Source organism: Pistacia vera, unplaced genomic scaffold, assembly GCF_008641045.1.
Source record: "Pistacia vera cultivar Batoury unplaced genomic scaffold, PisVer_v2 Contig601, whole genome shotgun sequence".
In the NCBI taxonomy this organism is placed as follows: Eukaryota; Viridiplantae; Streptophyta; class Magnoliopsida; order Sapindales; family Anacardiaceae; genus Pistacia; species Pistacia vera.
The window spans coordinates 619,637-634,882 of record NW_022196448.1 but is presented as its reverse complement, the minus strand read 5'-3'; the positions used below and the strand labels follow the sequence as shown (position 1 = coordinate 634,882).

Below are 15,246 nucleotides of genomic sequence, written 5' to 3'. Positions count from 1 at the left end.
TTCAACAATTTTATTATAAATTTTTTGACCACTATGATTCACATCCATTGATCTAAATCCCAATAAAGATTTATTTAATTTACATTCGTTAGCAAAATAATAACTAGTCACACAAATATAATTTTGTTTAGCACTACCACTCCAAATATCGACTGTTAGAGCCACACTAACATAACAACTATGTATTTTATTTTTTAATTCTAATTTCATTTTCTCAAACAATTTTATTAAATAATTTCTAGTTGCAATTTTAAAATAACTTTTAAATCCTAGAAAAAATGAATTTTTAATAAATCTTTCAAAATATTTATCTTCTGCCATATTAATAGGTTGATCAGTTGCAACAATATATAAAGTTAATTGTTCTCTATATACATCAGAATTATAATGCCAAGTAGTACCCATATTAGTTATTTGAGTTTGATTGGTTTCTCTATTTCCGTGTCGAGTAATATGTTTATTAGCATGCTTTTTTAAAGTACTAGTACTATTACTTGCATTAGTTTTATAAATATTTCCACAATACTTGCATCTTGCTTTCTTCACTAGAACTCTATTTTCTGTCTCGTAAAACTTATTGAAATGTACCTAAACGTCTTATGTGTGCCTGTCGTCGGTTTCAACTGCAGTTGATGAACCCGCTTCTGTTTGAGATGGAGTTGGACGAAGGCGGCGATTACGAGGACGACTTCTAGAACCACCAGGAGCTGTAGCAACATGGGAAGCAAGGGGGTAATATTATGAGGTGTATCGGATTTTGAGAATGGGATAGTGAGACTATTTGAATTTACTACATTTACGTTAGTAAATTCAGGGGGACTAGGATAATTTCCTTCATCATCGAAATTGATGGGATGGAAATATCTATCAATTCTAGTTAAAAAGAAAAAAAAAGAATTGGATATGAAGAAATAAAGAATTAAAGAAGGAGAATTGGAATTTGGAAATATCAAATATGAATTGAAAATTGCAAAAACTAATAAAAATTAAAATGAGAGCAAATTCACAACAAAGAGAATAATTGAGAGATTTCAATAGAGAAAATGAGAGAATGAGAGAATTTGGGATGTGAGGAAATATGAAAGTTTAGACCCTATTTATAGAAAAAAATAGGAAAAGAAAATGACCAAAAAGATCTCTCCAACTGCTATAAAACGGCCATATTTCAAGGGTAAAATGGGTTTGAAAAAAAATTAATTTAATTTTTTTTTTAAGTTTGTCTAACCCAATGGTTGGACGGGTTCTTTAAAATATATATATATATATAACCCGTCGGGCCGTCGGGTTGGCCTATGAAGGCCTAGCCCACCCGCGGGGTATACGCAGGCCGGGTTTAACCTGGATTGATGCGAGCCGAATTATGGTTGACCCGCCTAACCCGGCCCATTTGTTCCACCTCTAATCGGAAGAAGTAAAGTTCTCCACAAGTTGAGACGTAGGTGTGTACACATATTTCCCTGTGGTAGTTTGTTTCTCAAATATAACTTCATAAAGCTTCTTATGAGGAAGTCCTTTGTGGAAGAATTGTTGTGCTTGTAGGTTTTGCTGGTAATGAAAAACTGCTTGTAGGTTTTGCTGGTAATGAAAAACAAACACACAATAATATATGTTAGTCCCAAAAAAATTTGTAAAAGTACGGTGTTGTAGATTAATATGAATTTAAAATTTTTAAATTTACCTTGATATATTCTTGCCAAACCTCTAAGGGACACGTTGGAGTTTGAGACTTATGATCCTAATCGAAGCAATTTCCGACATGCTTGACATACTTTTCTCGGCAAAAATACTTAGAGGATAAATGTATGATGTTGAGTCTCTTCCTAACCAATGATGATAAGTCAACCAACATATTCAGGTAATCTACCGATTTAATTGAAGTACCGTGGGAAGTTTTTGCAAGCTCAGACAATAGAACCAGAAATTTGTGGGTCATTTCAGCAGACCAGTTGACATTATCACCCATCTAATAACAATATAGTGAGAACAACAACCAAGATTGGGACATTGTAATAATCATCAAACACATCACCAACAAACATATGCACATTTAAATCGTATAAACTAAACACAGATAAATTGTTACCTCGTTCGATCCAACACTACTTGAAGCCATCAATGTAAGGGAAACTACGAGCAGTGTTGACCAACAGGGTGTATGATGGATTCCAAGTCTGGAAAAACATCAAAACTTCCTTTTCTGCTAAAAGTAGTAATCAATCTTGCGACGGGAGACCAAATTATACTGACATTTGTTCATATGAACGTAATTTATTCTTACGATTAAATTATGATGTTGAATCTACAAAACTAATATATAAGTTAGACAAATCCCAAAAAAATATTTGGAATAATGAAACAAACACAAATCTTTTATTTTTCTTTATTTTTTTCCCAAAATTTTTTTACTCCTAAAATTTCTCCATCTCCTAGCCACACAACACTCACCACTCACTTTTTTTTTTCCCCCTAATACTCTGCTACCCCCTTCCCCAATCCTACGGCTCCCCCTTCCCTAATCCTCCTCCAATTCTCAATTGCAGCAACCCCCGAAACCCACAACCATCGCCATTTGCCACTTTCCCCCTCCCTAACCCAAAGTTGCAGCACACCCCCTTAAGAACCCATAGCACCCACTCCGATTGTTTGGAATCAGTTGCCTCAAGAAGAGCCACGCATGTACCATCACACCCCATCTCAGATATGTGGCACTTGCCTATGATGTGTGTATTATTGAAGTGATGTGCTAGGCAGTTAAGTGGGGTGGGTTTTTTATTTTGTTTTTTAAACTTTTTATTTTTGTGTATGTTACGTTAGTTTTCTATTATCTGATAATTTTTATTTTATGAAAACACATTTGTGAAAAAGTAAAAGACATCATTACACCAACAAAACCCATCAAATTCACACCTTCTTTTGTAACAACACAAACTGGGGTGGTGGTGAAAGAGATCTGGTGATGGAAGATATTAAAGAGGATAATAGTGATGGTGAAAGAGATCTAGGGATGATGGAATCAAGGGGTAATATGGGTCTTCAGAGCTATAAATGTGGCAGAGGGGGCACCGATTAATAGATGTATGTGAAGAGATTGAGAATCGGAGTATTAGGTGCTCACTTCATGGATCCTAATAACACACTCTACTAGGAAAACTTTACTGGAATCACTCACTCACACACACACAAACACAATACATAAACAACAAAACCACACAAACAAACATAATACATAAACAACAAAACCTAAGGCATATGTGAAAGAAGCAGGGAGCTGTGCTCCGAAATAATGCAGATCGACCTGACTGAGCTTCGCAAGAAGTTGAATGCAGGTGGGAGAGAGAGTTGTAGTGGTGACGGGTTTATGTGTTTGAATGCAGGTGGAAGAGAGAGTTGTAGTGGAGTCAGGTTTATGTGTTTGAATACATGTGGAAAAGACAGTTGTAGTAGTGGTTGGAAGAAGACAGACTGGTGAAAGAAGAAGAAGAAAGAAGGAAAAGAGAAAAAAACAATTGCGAATGGTAGGTGGAAGAGAGAGTTGTAATGGTGGTTGGAAGAAGACAGACTTGTGAAAGAAGAAGAAAGAAGGAAAAGAGAAAAAAACTTGCAGATGGCAGGGGCCCACAAACAGAACGGTAAAAAAATTGCAGATGTCAGGAATCAAATTTTTGGGATAGATTTCCCTGACTAATAAAACAAACAGACATTTTGAAAATTGGATTCGAAATAGTATCATAAATAGTAAGCCCACCCTATATTAGTTTATAAGTTTTAAGTCTCCTTAACTAAGTAGACGCATTTTCAATGATGCACGCTTAATGTGACCCCAAACAGGTTAGACCTTTTTTTTTGGGTAACCAAGGTGTTTGATCCAACTTATATGCACCTGTACTAGTCCTCGGGGGAAAACTAGTGTTGCAATCCATAGGCACAGCTTCCACTTAAATCGTAGATGCTCAGATGAAAAGTAGGTTTTCAAGGCCCATATGCAACTAAATAAACATATTTTCAATAAAGCACACTTATGTGACACCCATTCCATGTATGCAATATCTTGTCATAATACAACCAATTAACATGAATATGTCACATAAGTATGAATGAAATATGCTTATAACCTATTTGATTGTGTAAAACCCTATATGACAAATATTCCTACAAAAGAAAGAGGGGAGAGGGGGTGTGTTTGAATAGGAATCTATAAAAATAATCGCGGAATAAAAACTATCAACAATACCAATGAATAACAATGAGTTTAACTAATCAATGATAATAAATAAACTCAACAAATAATGAATGACAATGTTAACGATCAATAAAGATAAGCAATGGAAAACAATAAATAAGAATGATGTTAAACAATAAAGATAAACAATGTTGAGCAATAAATGAGATTTAGAGTTATAAATATGAGCAATAATGGTGAGCAAGCAATAAATATGCAAAGAATAATATATGAGTTAAGGGAAGAGAAACGCTAAGAGATTTATAGTGGTTTGGAGTTATATCCACAAGCCTCCTACATAAACTTCTTCAAGGCAACTTCCTTGAAGTTCCACTATAATCGTATTACACCAATACAATAGTTTACAAGGATTTTGCCTCTAGTTGATCAGGATTTCGCCATTAGTTTACAAGGATTTCGCCTCTAGTTTTTGACAAGGATTTCATAATGATATATGAGCTAAGGGAAGAGAAACGCTCAGAGATTTATAGTGGTTTGGAGCTATATCCACAAGCCTTTAACATCCACTTCTTCAAGGCAACTTCCTTGAAGTTCCACTATAATCGCATTACACCAATACAATAGTTTACAAGGATTTTGCCTCTAGTTGATCAGGATTTCGCCACTAGTTTACAAGGATTTCACCTCTAGTTTTTTACAAGGATTTCGTCTCTAGTTTACAAGGATTTTGCCACCACACACTAGATTTACAAGATTGCACCCAATTTTATAGGATTTCACCACCAAGGTTTGAATCAAAGTGTTTGTGAATGATTGCCTCTGAGGTAGGCTGATAAACTCAATGTTTTACAAGGTTTCTCTCTCTAAATATAGAAGATTTAGTTCAAAGAGAGTTAGGGAAAATCAATGTTGAACTATGAGCATTGCAATAGATTTTTTGTGCTCTTCTCCCCTACTTTTTTCTTCTTCAAAGTGTGTTTTTATGCTCTGATTTTAAGATATAGCCATTTATAGTCGTTGCTTCATTTAATGCAGTTCTTATAAAGGTTGTAGACACAGAGGAACAGTCATTTCATAATTGCAAATAGTCATTCCTAACACAACAAATATATTTTCTCAGATCTAGGATTTTTGGAATGAACATTCCACCTCGTCGTATGATCGTGCAAGACATTGCATCGTCATTCCACCATGCAGAATGACCTTACCCAAATTGCTCTTACAAATCCACAAGATTTTTCAGAAGCAACCGCAGCTTCCTGGATATCTGATTTGCAAAACTCTTTAGATAGGAACATTGTGCCTATTTTGATACATGAGTTGTGACTTGATTTGACTTCGGAAAATAATCAAGATCGTGAAGGATTCTGAATTTGAAAATTTTGACTTTAGACTTGAATGGAACGATCGTGCAAGATGGCTGTGCACGTGCCACACATTTTTGTAGGGTGATGAACGACCATGAGGAACGAGGTCATGCAATAAGGCATGTTCATCTGGGCAATTTTCTTTTACCGAATGGGGGTGCCTTAATCGCGCACGGTCATATCTCTTTAAAATTCGGCTTACGCACAGTCATACCACCTGACAAGTTTGTTTTGGTTTGGTTATGACTTGTGTCATACCTTAACATGTTTTGGTTGATAATCAATCAACTTTTTGGATAGTTTTGACACATCAAAGCATAAGAGGTCAAAAATTGGCTTTATTTACTAGTTAAAAGAGCTTATTTAAAGCTATAAGCACACTTTTAAAAATTTCTTAGACTGTTTGGTTGCATTTTAAAAATGCTTGTATCATTTCAAATAAGTTATTTTAAATGGTTTATAACAATTATCCCCATTATGTATAATCAAATAATAAAATCCTCGTGTAATTATAGTAATAACATAAATCCCCGTACCGTTAAGGTTTTGGTGTTAAAATAAATGGAAGATGGACAATATGATAAATATTTATTGACCCATCATGTTATAAATTCTAATGGTCAATTAACAGCTCACTAGCGACAAATGAATATTTTTTATTTTTGAAATCTTATGAGAGATCTTGTTATTTGATTAAACATTAGGGCGTTGTGAAAACCCCCCTATTTTAAATAAGCTCCTTTTGAACTTATTAAAAATGTTGAAATTTCAAAAATATCCCTATTCAATTTTATAAATTTCTCTTGATCTATTCTTGTTTATTAAAACTTTTTTGGTAAATTAATATTAGAAAACTATTTTACATTTTCCTAATCAAACAATTAATATTTTTTTTTACAAAAGCTCTACTGTAATATCTTCTTTTATAAATTTTACTCAATAAATCATACCAAATGAATTTTTATTTTCTAATTGGCTGATCGTATTACAATAAGATGTACAAAATAGTATTTTTTTAATATATTATATCTACTTAATTAGACTCGAACGGTATGAGAAAGTGACATTACCCAATATACCCTTTATAGTAGATCCCACAAAAAAAAAAAAAAAAACAAAACAAAACAAAAAAACCATTATTTTGATATTCAATGAACCACCCATTTCCAGCTCATAGTTTTAATTATTAAGGGTGGGCTATAAAAAGCAAGAGATAGTTAAGTCAAAGAAAAACAATTTCTTTCCATTATTGCATTATTACTTAATTAATAATTACAATGTGATTTATTAATTTAATCATTTATTAATAAACAATAAAAAAAGGCTTTTGTACTGTCACGGCCCATGTGTTGGCTGTCATAATCTTAGCTAACTGTTTACTTTAATAATTTGTTATATTAAAAAAGATTTGATTGAAATTAAACCAGATAAATTATATACACTGACTCCTTTAAGTTCATGCAAGCTACCAATTTCTCAATTAATTTATATGCAATTTCATTAATTTATGTTTTAGTTTAAATAAAACAAATGAACATGAACTACCTCTAAGTGGCTAAGTGATTCAATAAGAACTCTTAATAGTATTAATCAAGAAGTCATAAGTTCAAGTTTCTCCTCGGTTGCTAAGAAAGGTAGTTATTAGAGATCTTACCCAAACGATAATTTAAGGGTTAAGAGGAATTAGTTGAGGTGCGTTATTAGATTATTACTCGGTTGATAGTTTTAAAGTATCAAAAAATTAACTAAACTGTACGTAAATTGAAAAAAACACCATCGGTCATCAAAAATAAAAATAAAATAAAATAGATGGACGTGTATACCCCAAATCTTCCTAAAGATGATCTCTGACATTATTTGAAGTTTTATAAAATTGATCAAGAGCTTTTTTATGCATGGAGATGTTTACTTATAAAATAACAAAATTATTTTTGTGACTTTGAGACAAATTTTATTTCTTCTACTTATCTTAAGAGATCAATTGAATAAGTATTAAAAACAACCACAAGAAAATAAACGAAACGAAATTTACTTGATTTTTTTTCTTTTTTCCATACAAAATAAGTAAATGATAAAAAAGAATTGAACTGATTTTTAAAGAAATTTCAATATATTTTCTCACCTACATACAAATTAGAAAATAAATAAAGAAATTAAAATGATTTTTTTGAAAATAGCATGTGGTGATGGGAATGTTGTTGCACGTGATTCTAATAAAGTTTTCACAAAACAAGGAATCTTTTTTTGGTGCATATCAATCCTAATTCTTGTACAATTTTTTTTTTTTTTTTTTAAAAACATGTGAACCCTAAGGTTACTCGAGCCCAATATGGTACCATTATAATAATACCAACATCTCAATTAATAGTCGTAGAGACTCGAACTCGAGAGATATGTAAATTAAAATCCTTCTTTGTTTCTTTTACTCTTTTATTATCTGATCATCCAATATTGATTTAATAATTAATATTAGATAACACTAACACATAATATTACCTTAATATTGTCATGCATATAATGTTACTTCATTATGTACCATTACCCTCAAAATCATTAATAAATTAATCTTAATATCATAGACCAATAACATATATAATCATGTGTTATAAATCAGCTCAAGCAACATTATAAATTATTAAAATAAATCAACATATAAACTAAATTATTTTATTTTATTTCTTTATTTTTTCCCTTTTTGAAAGGGACCCCTCCACTATCCCCTTCTTTCATTTCTTATTTAACCTTGTCCCCTTCTCTCGCTCTCTCTTAATCTAATCAGATAGGAATCTTTATCAGTTTAGTCTTGTGTTAAATCAATATGATAAGACTGGTTGTTGAGTCATCTCTTTGAATTTTTTTTTCTTTTTCCTTTTCTTTTTTCAATTTCTCTTTCTTTTTATTAATTATTTTCCAGGTAAGATTACGAAAAACTGTGGACTTTTTACTTTATTTAAATCCTCTGCTTCGTTTTTACGTGGATTGGTTTCTGGGTTCTTGTTTCTCTCAGTATTTTTGCTCTCCTTCATCATTTCCCCAATCGAGCTTTTGGTGGGTTCTTATTACTATTTTTTTTTTTTTTTTTGTGTGGAGTGATGATTTTGTTATGGAATTGAACGTGTTGTTTGATGGTTGTTTTGTTGGTTTTGGATCGGATCATTGAGAATTCAGCAAGAAAACTTTAATCTTTAGGTGGTTTGGCAAGTGGGTTGTTGTTGTCTCGTGTTTTTGAGGTCTTACTTTCGATGAATTTAATTGTTTTTCAGCTTGTTTTTTGATTGAATTCAATGAATTATTCATGTTTTTATTGCTGTTTCATACGTTTTGAGCTAGTTATAGTCTTATAGAGGTTTTTACCAATCAAAAGGGGTAGAATTTTCAGGGTTTGTTAATTTGGCTTCTGTGATAGGATCAGTGTATGGTCAATTGTTAAATTATGACTTTTGATTGTGTTAATAATATTTTTAATGATGATTGTTAAATTTGCCTTAATTTTTATTAAGCTTAGTTGCTTGGTTAATTAATTGATGGGGAGAGTTGGTTTAGTTTTGGTAAGGTTTAAGTTTTTGAACCATGAAGGGGAGTGTCGTTGTGCTGGACATTTTGAATGAATTCTGATTAGCTTTCTTTTTCTTTTTCTTTTTTTGGTGGTTTATGAATGATGAATTCATGTTTTATGTTTTGTAATGCAGGTGATTAGAGATTGAACTCAATTTTCATGCTATAGTATACGTCACTACGTTGTCGTGTTAGTTTAGATAGGCAGATAATGGGGTCCGAAGGGCCACCAGCAGTGACTATCCATGTGACAGGGTTTAAGAAGTTTCATGGAGTTTCTGAGAACCCAACTGAGACAATTGTTAGTAATTTGAAAGAATATATGAAGAAGAAGGGTATGCCGAAAGGCTGTATTCTCGGTAGTTGCAATATTCTTGAGACTGCAGGACAGGGAGCGCTTGCTGCGCTATATCAGACATTGCAGTCTGCCATAAGTGAGAAGGATTCTGACTCACCAAATTCCAGAAGAATTGTCTGGGTCAGTTGCCCTCTTATGTCTTCATAAATCGCTATTGTTTTCATTACTATGCATATTGCTTAATTGCTAGTATTCAAATTTTGTTTGTTTTGCCTTATCGTATTTGGTGAAGGATGTTTTCGGTTGATTGCTGTTTCTATCGGCATATTTTTAAGAATTATAGGGCTTGATTTAGCATTGGAGAAAGCCAGAAATGTATATCTTGGATTGACTTAGGATTGGCCGTAGTTGCAGATTATGATTAGAAATATTTCTTAATAACAATTCATTGGAACTAGGGGATCTAGCTGGTGTTGCTTGTAAGTTCTCTTGTAATTGTACAAGAGGTCTCAGAATTAAATCCCATCCACAGTGGAGTTGGAGGTCTCTGCGGTTGCAATATGATTTAGAGAAATTTTTTTTTTTGAAAAAGGCTAGTTGTTGAACCTATGATTTGCTTTCTTGCTTCTCTATAAATGATGCAGTTCCACTTATTATCAATAAAGGTCTCTCCATAACTTCAGAAAGAAGATTACATTTTTAGGCTGTGATTGTGAGTATTAGACTATTTATTTAGATGCTTTTATATTGCTTTGAGAGGATTTACTGCTATTGCACACGAAAACTGGATCATGTGAGTATTAGACAATCAATGTAGATGCGTTTACCTTGTCTTTGAGAGATTTTATGCTACTGCAAATGAAAGCCTGAAGCTGGAACCAAACTGGGATTATTTTTGTGTCTTTCCTAACAATGTTTCTTGAATTTGATAATTCGAACTCCATCATCTGTAGAACATGCCTTAGGTGTAATGGAACTTTCTTTGACATTTGTGTATTATGTTAATTGTCCGTCCTGGCAATGTTCCTGCAGCTTCACTTTGGAGTCAACAGTGGTGCAACAAGATTCGCAATTGAGCAACAAGCTTTTAATGAAGCTACTTTCCGATGTCCTGATGAGCTGGGATGGAAACCTCAGGTTAGATATACCCATAAGTTTCTCTGTTTCAATTGCAGTTTCTTGTCTCGACCTTCCAAATAATCATTTACTAATACTTGGTTATTTTTCCTCAGAAAGTACCCATTGTTCCCACAGACGGTGAAATAACACGAGTACGAGAGGTAGAAGAGATTTCATGATTCCTTTTTAACTTTTTTCCAATACATGCTGCAAGTTATTTTGGAATTAATGTTGTGTGCTAAAATGTGAACTATCCATAGACTTCGTGTCCCTAGATTTCACCAGATTGCAGGACACGCTTGGGGTAGTTCTCTTTTTATAACTCTTATGCTCAGTGTAAAAGTGTTTTTTTTTCCTCTTTTTTTCTTTTTTCTTCAAAGAAAATGTAATGGGATTGGAAGAAATGTAACTTATTGGTGGTGGAAAAGGAACTGCTTGCTGGTTTTTAAATTTTGAAAAAAGAATGCTTTATTTAGCTGTTAAAATGATAAAAAATCAAGCATTTCTTTTTATAATGCGTTATTCCGCGATGTACCCAAGTTGATGTGCTTAAATTCTGTACTTCTTTTAGAATGAGATAAGTTTGCCTTGGGGATATTAAACTTGTCTGAAGTTTTCTATTATTCAAAATTTGTAAATGGAAATTAAGATTATTAGAATCATTCGTTTGTGGTGGCAAAAGTTTTTGGATTTTAGAATGCACTTTGTAGCTAATGTGGTGAAAATGCTTTTGACACGACAATTGCTTTTGTCTTACCATGGTTTTGTATAATTTCCTCTAATTCATCCATCCTAAATATATTGTTTGTCCAAAATGCAGACTACTTTACCTGTTGAGGAGATGACAAAGACCTTGGCGAAGAAGGGTTATGAGGTGCTTACTTCCAATGATGCAGGCCGATTTGTATGCAATTATGTTTACTATCATTCCCTTCGGTTTGCAGAGCAGAATGGGACGAAATCACTCTTTGTTCATGTGCCTCTCTTCTTAACCATCGACGAGGAGACCCAAATGCAGTTCGCAGCTTCCTTGTTGGAGGTACTTGCTTCTCTGTATTAGTGAAACTTATTGTCATCCACCCACATCTCAATGTCCAGGAACTCATATGCTTTGTGTATTGTAACTGGCCATGTGTTTAAAGGTGGATCGACGAGTATTACTGAAAATGCTTTAATAAACAGAGATCAGTGGTTTGTGAATGAAATGAAATGTACTTGTGGCACTTGCCTCTTCTTTGATGTTTTTTTCGAAGGTTTCGACTACGATCTTGAAAATTGTTCTTGTTCATATCCAAATAAATTTAAAGTTTGCTTGCATTCGTCGACCTCTTGTTCTTTTATCTTCCTTAACTTTTCATTCTTGACTAACTCTTGATTTTGATACTGCAGTTTGCTCTTCTGAGGCTTATTTGTGGATGCCAAATGCTTAAAATTTAACTTTCTTAGTATTAAAAATTGATGTATATTGTTTTAAATTTTGTTGCATTAGATTTCTCCTTTGAGTGTGAATTGAAGCATGTTTTTTAACATAAAAGTAACGAAAAAATTTCCTTATAGCTTACAAGATTCACCTTTAAACAAAAAAAAAAAAAAACCCCGGGTTGATTTATCATTAGTAAAGGTTAATTTCATATATTTTGTGAGATCGTTTAATTTGAAGTGCACCTACACTAGTGTTTTTTTTTTTTTTTTAAATTTTAAATTATAAGAGGGTTTTGATAATTATCAAAAAAACATAAGTGACCTATCATTCAAACATAGGTGAACTTGGAACAAGAAATGTAAAATACATCTTTTATGACAGGTCTATGAGTATAATAATATTATACTTACAAAGAAATCTTACAAAGATTTTCATATAAAGTAAGATGTCAAAAAATGAATGAAAGTAAAAAAAAAAAAGTCAAACTCATTATATTTATTCCATTCATTTTTGTCACATCATTTTGTATGAAGTCTTTGTAAGATTTCTTTATAAGTGTAACATTACTCTATGAGTAATCGACTTTTTCCCACCAAGGTTTGCCTTAATGACAGTTTTCCACTCAAAAGTTCAAAATACCATTTTCCCACCCAAACTTATATTATGTTAATATCCAAAATACACTTCACTTTCTCAACTAGCGTTCGATTAGTTATCAAGATCAAGATAAAATGGATTTTGTAGAGTAGAGGTCGGTTCATCAATGGTGGTGATCGATTGAAACTTGTCGTTGAATCAATTAGAAATCAACTAAAACGGAAAGTCTAGCTTTGCGGTGGCCGGTAGTAGGCGAGAAATCAGGTACCAGAGTGAGAGAGATTTTGTAGAGAGAAACCGGAGGTTCATAGGATGGTGACGAAGAGAATTTTCATTGCTGGAATCGGCTTTGGGTATAACGGAATATAAACTTTAGTGGGAAAATTCATTAAGGCAAACCTTGGGTGGGAAAAATTGTTTACTCCCGGTCTTATAATACAACAATGAAAATGATCAATGAATAATAATAGTGAATAATTCCTGTTTAAATGTGGATTCTTTGTAACATTTAATGATAGTATTGTAATATTTATCGATGATTTGTAAAAGAGATGGGAAGATTCGTAACATTTTATTGTCATTACATACATGTGCTTGTAATAGGACAAAACTTTAGGTAAAGTTAAATGATAAGCATATGATAAAGTATATAAAATAAAAATGTGAATCGCATTTGCATATAAAGAAGTGAAATCATTCACAAGATTTTTGATACTTTAGTATAAATCCTCCATTAACATCACATGGGTCAACTTCAAGTGCCCTTATAAATATAAAATTTCGAGGGACGAATGATTTGTAATACTTTCCGAAAACACTGATGTTCAAAATATAAACTGATTCATACCGAGGTTTTTTTTTTTTTTTTTTTTTTTTTCACCCATCCAACAAAAAGATTATTTATTAAGGGCGGGCCAAGGGGCTGCAAACGACAGAACATAGTTCCAGGTTCGTTTTCCGCTAAGCACAAAGATAGCACTTTTACGATTTTGCCATAATTTACTTAGGAGGCCATGACGGTTATTGTTGTAAGATAGTTTTTCCCTGTGGATTAGTCAAGTATGCGTAAGTTGATCTAATACCTCATTATTAAAAAAAAAAAAAAAAAATTAGGTACTTTTATATCATGAATTAAGTGTTTTATCATATAAATTCTCATTTTGCTTATACCAAAAGAGTAACACTAGCCTTACAAAGAGACATACAAAAAATCATATAAAGAGATAATCCCTACCCTTAAAAGAAGGGAAAAAGAAAAAGACAATCATGAAATTTAAGGGTAAAGATTGTCTCTTTGTATGACTCTTTGTAAGGTTAATGTTACTCATACCAAAATACCTTATGATATAATTTTTAGGTGCTTAAAGATTGTAAGTAGTGGTAAATAAAATAGATAAAACATATGACTTATTATTATACATGTGTCAATACAATTTGTAAAAGTTTAGGCCAATTTATATCAAGAAAGGATCATAATTTAGATTTATCGAACGCTTCTTCATTAAGATTAGAAAATTGGCAGAAGAGGCCTGCCGTTTAAACATATTATATATGTTCGAGGCTGAAAATTTAACTTAATAATTTGTAAGACTGAATCAATCTCATTAATTTGGTCAAATTTATGAATACTTCTTTAATTTGCAGGCCAATTTCAATTTATTATATTGGCCTTAGTTCTGTCATTAATTAATTATGGTGGAGACACAAGAATATGATATCTCAATTTTATGCATATATATTATCATGTATCAATTTACAAGAACCTTGATATATTTTCTATACAAAGACATGTATACATCTGTCAAAAATCAAACAATAATATATTAACTTACAAATCGACCATTCAATTATGCTTCATTTTTGTTTGGTCCACACTTTAATGTATACGTTTAGAGAAAATGACTTATTCCCACCCAAGGTTTGCATTAATGACACTTTTCCACCCAAAGTTAATATTCTATTACTATCCAAAGCCGATTCTGGTTTAAACCTCTAGTCTCCTCTCTACAAAAACTCTTTCACTCCGGAATCTGATTTCTCAGGAATTATCGACCACTACAAAGCTAATGTTTCTTGTTCACCACCATTCGATCCACCAGCCTTTACTCTAAAAAACTCTTTTTACCCTAGCTCCAGGTAACCCACCAAGTGCTAGTTGAGAAAGTAAAGTGTATTTTGATACCAACAAAATATAAATTTTTGATTAGAAAGTGGTATTTTAAAACTGTTTGAGTGGGAAGGCAAACCTTGGGTGGGAAATGTCGTTTACTCTACGTATATGAAAATTTTCATATTGGTAACTTCTTAAAGTCCAGATTTTTTTTAGATGACACATTATATATATATATATATTTTGTCTTTATCTCCTTGTCCTCATTCACCTTTCGTTCTTCCAGGTGGCACTTCACAAGCCGACTTTCACGATTGAGTTACTTCAAAATATTGCACTTAAATTAAATTTCTCCCACTTTCTCTTCAAATTAATTTCCAAAATATATATATATAACTATGCATGATGCATGCATGATACATATATAGCTTGAAACCTAGATGTCTCTTTATTATCAAACAAATAAAACTTGAAATACCTGAAAATCTAAAAGGAGAATATTAAAACAAAATGGAAGAGAATTCACAAGATTATTCTCCTTCTCCTTCAAGTTCCAAGAGGTGGGTTCGCAACGGTATTGGGCTTGATAAACTTGAT

At 32.4% G+C, this 15,246-nt stretch overlaps 1 protein-coding gene across 3 annotated transcripts; it reads left to right on the top strand.

Annotated features, from left to right (window-relative positions):
• Positions 1 to 8,341: 8,341 nt before the first annotated feature.
• On the top strand, positions 8,342 to 12,045 carry LOC116110418 (pyrrolidone-carboxylate peptidase-like). 3 transcript variants are annotated; one of them, XM_031396645.1, is made up of 6 exons: positions 8,342 to 8,461; positions 9,237 to 9,580; positions 10,433 to 10,537; positions 10,633 to 10,680; positions 11,340 to 11,558; positions 11,909 to 12,045. In XM_031396645.1, exons 2-6 carry the CDS (start codon positions 9,314 to 9,316, stop codon positions 11,954 to 11,956), a joined length of 687 nt encoding a protein of 228 aa, XP_031252505.1. In that variant the 5' UTR covers positions 8,342 to 8,461; positions 9,237 to 9,313; the 3' UTR covers positions 11,957 to 12,045. The 3 variants fall into 3 exon arrangements, with proteins under 3 accessions (XP_031252505.1, XP_031252504.1, XP_031252506.1); XM_031396644.1 differs by having other exon boundaries at positions 8,461 to 8,595; XM_031396646.1 differs by lacking the exon at positions 11,909 to 12,045 and having other exon boundaries at positions 8,461 to 8,595; positions 11,340 to 11,844.
• The last annotated feature ends 3,201 nt before the right edge of the window (positions 12,046 to 15,246 follow it).

Bases quoted from the DNA above. Each gene is read 5' to 3' on its own strand.
- LOC116110418 (XM_031396645.1), top strand. From the start codon at position 9,314: ATGGGGTCCGAAGGGCCACCAGCAGTGACTATCCATGTGACAGGGTTT. The intron at 10,538-10,632 runs GTTAGATATACC...ATTTTTCCTCAG, and splicing joins AGCTGGGATGGAAACCTCAG to AAAGTACCCATTGTTCCCAC. The intron at 11,559-11,908 runs GTACTTGCTTCT...TTGATACTGCAG, and splicing joins TCGCAGCTTCCTTGTTGGAG to TTTGCTCTTCTGAGGCTTAT.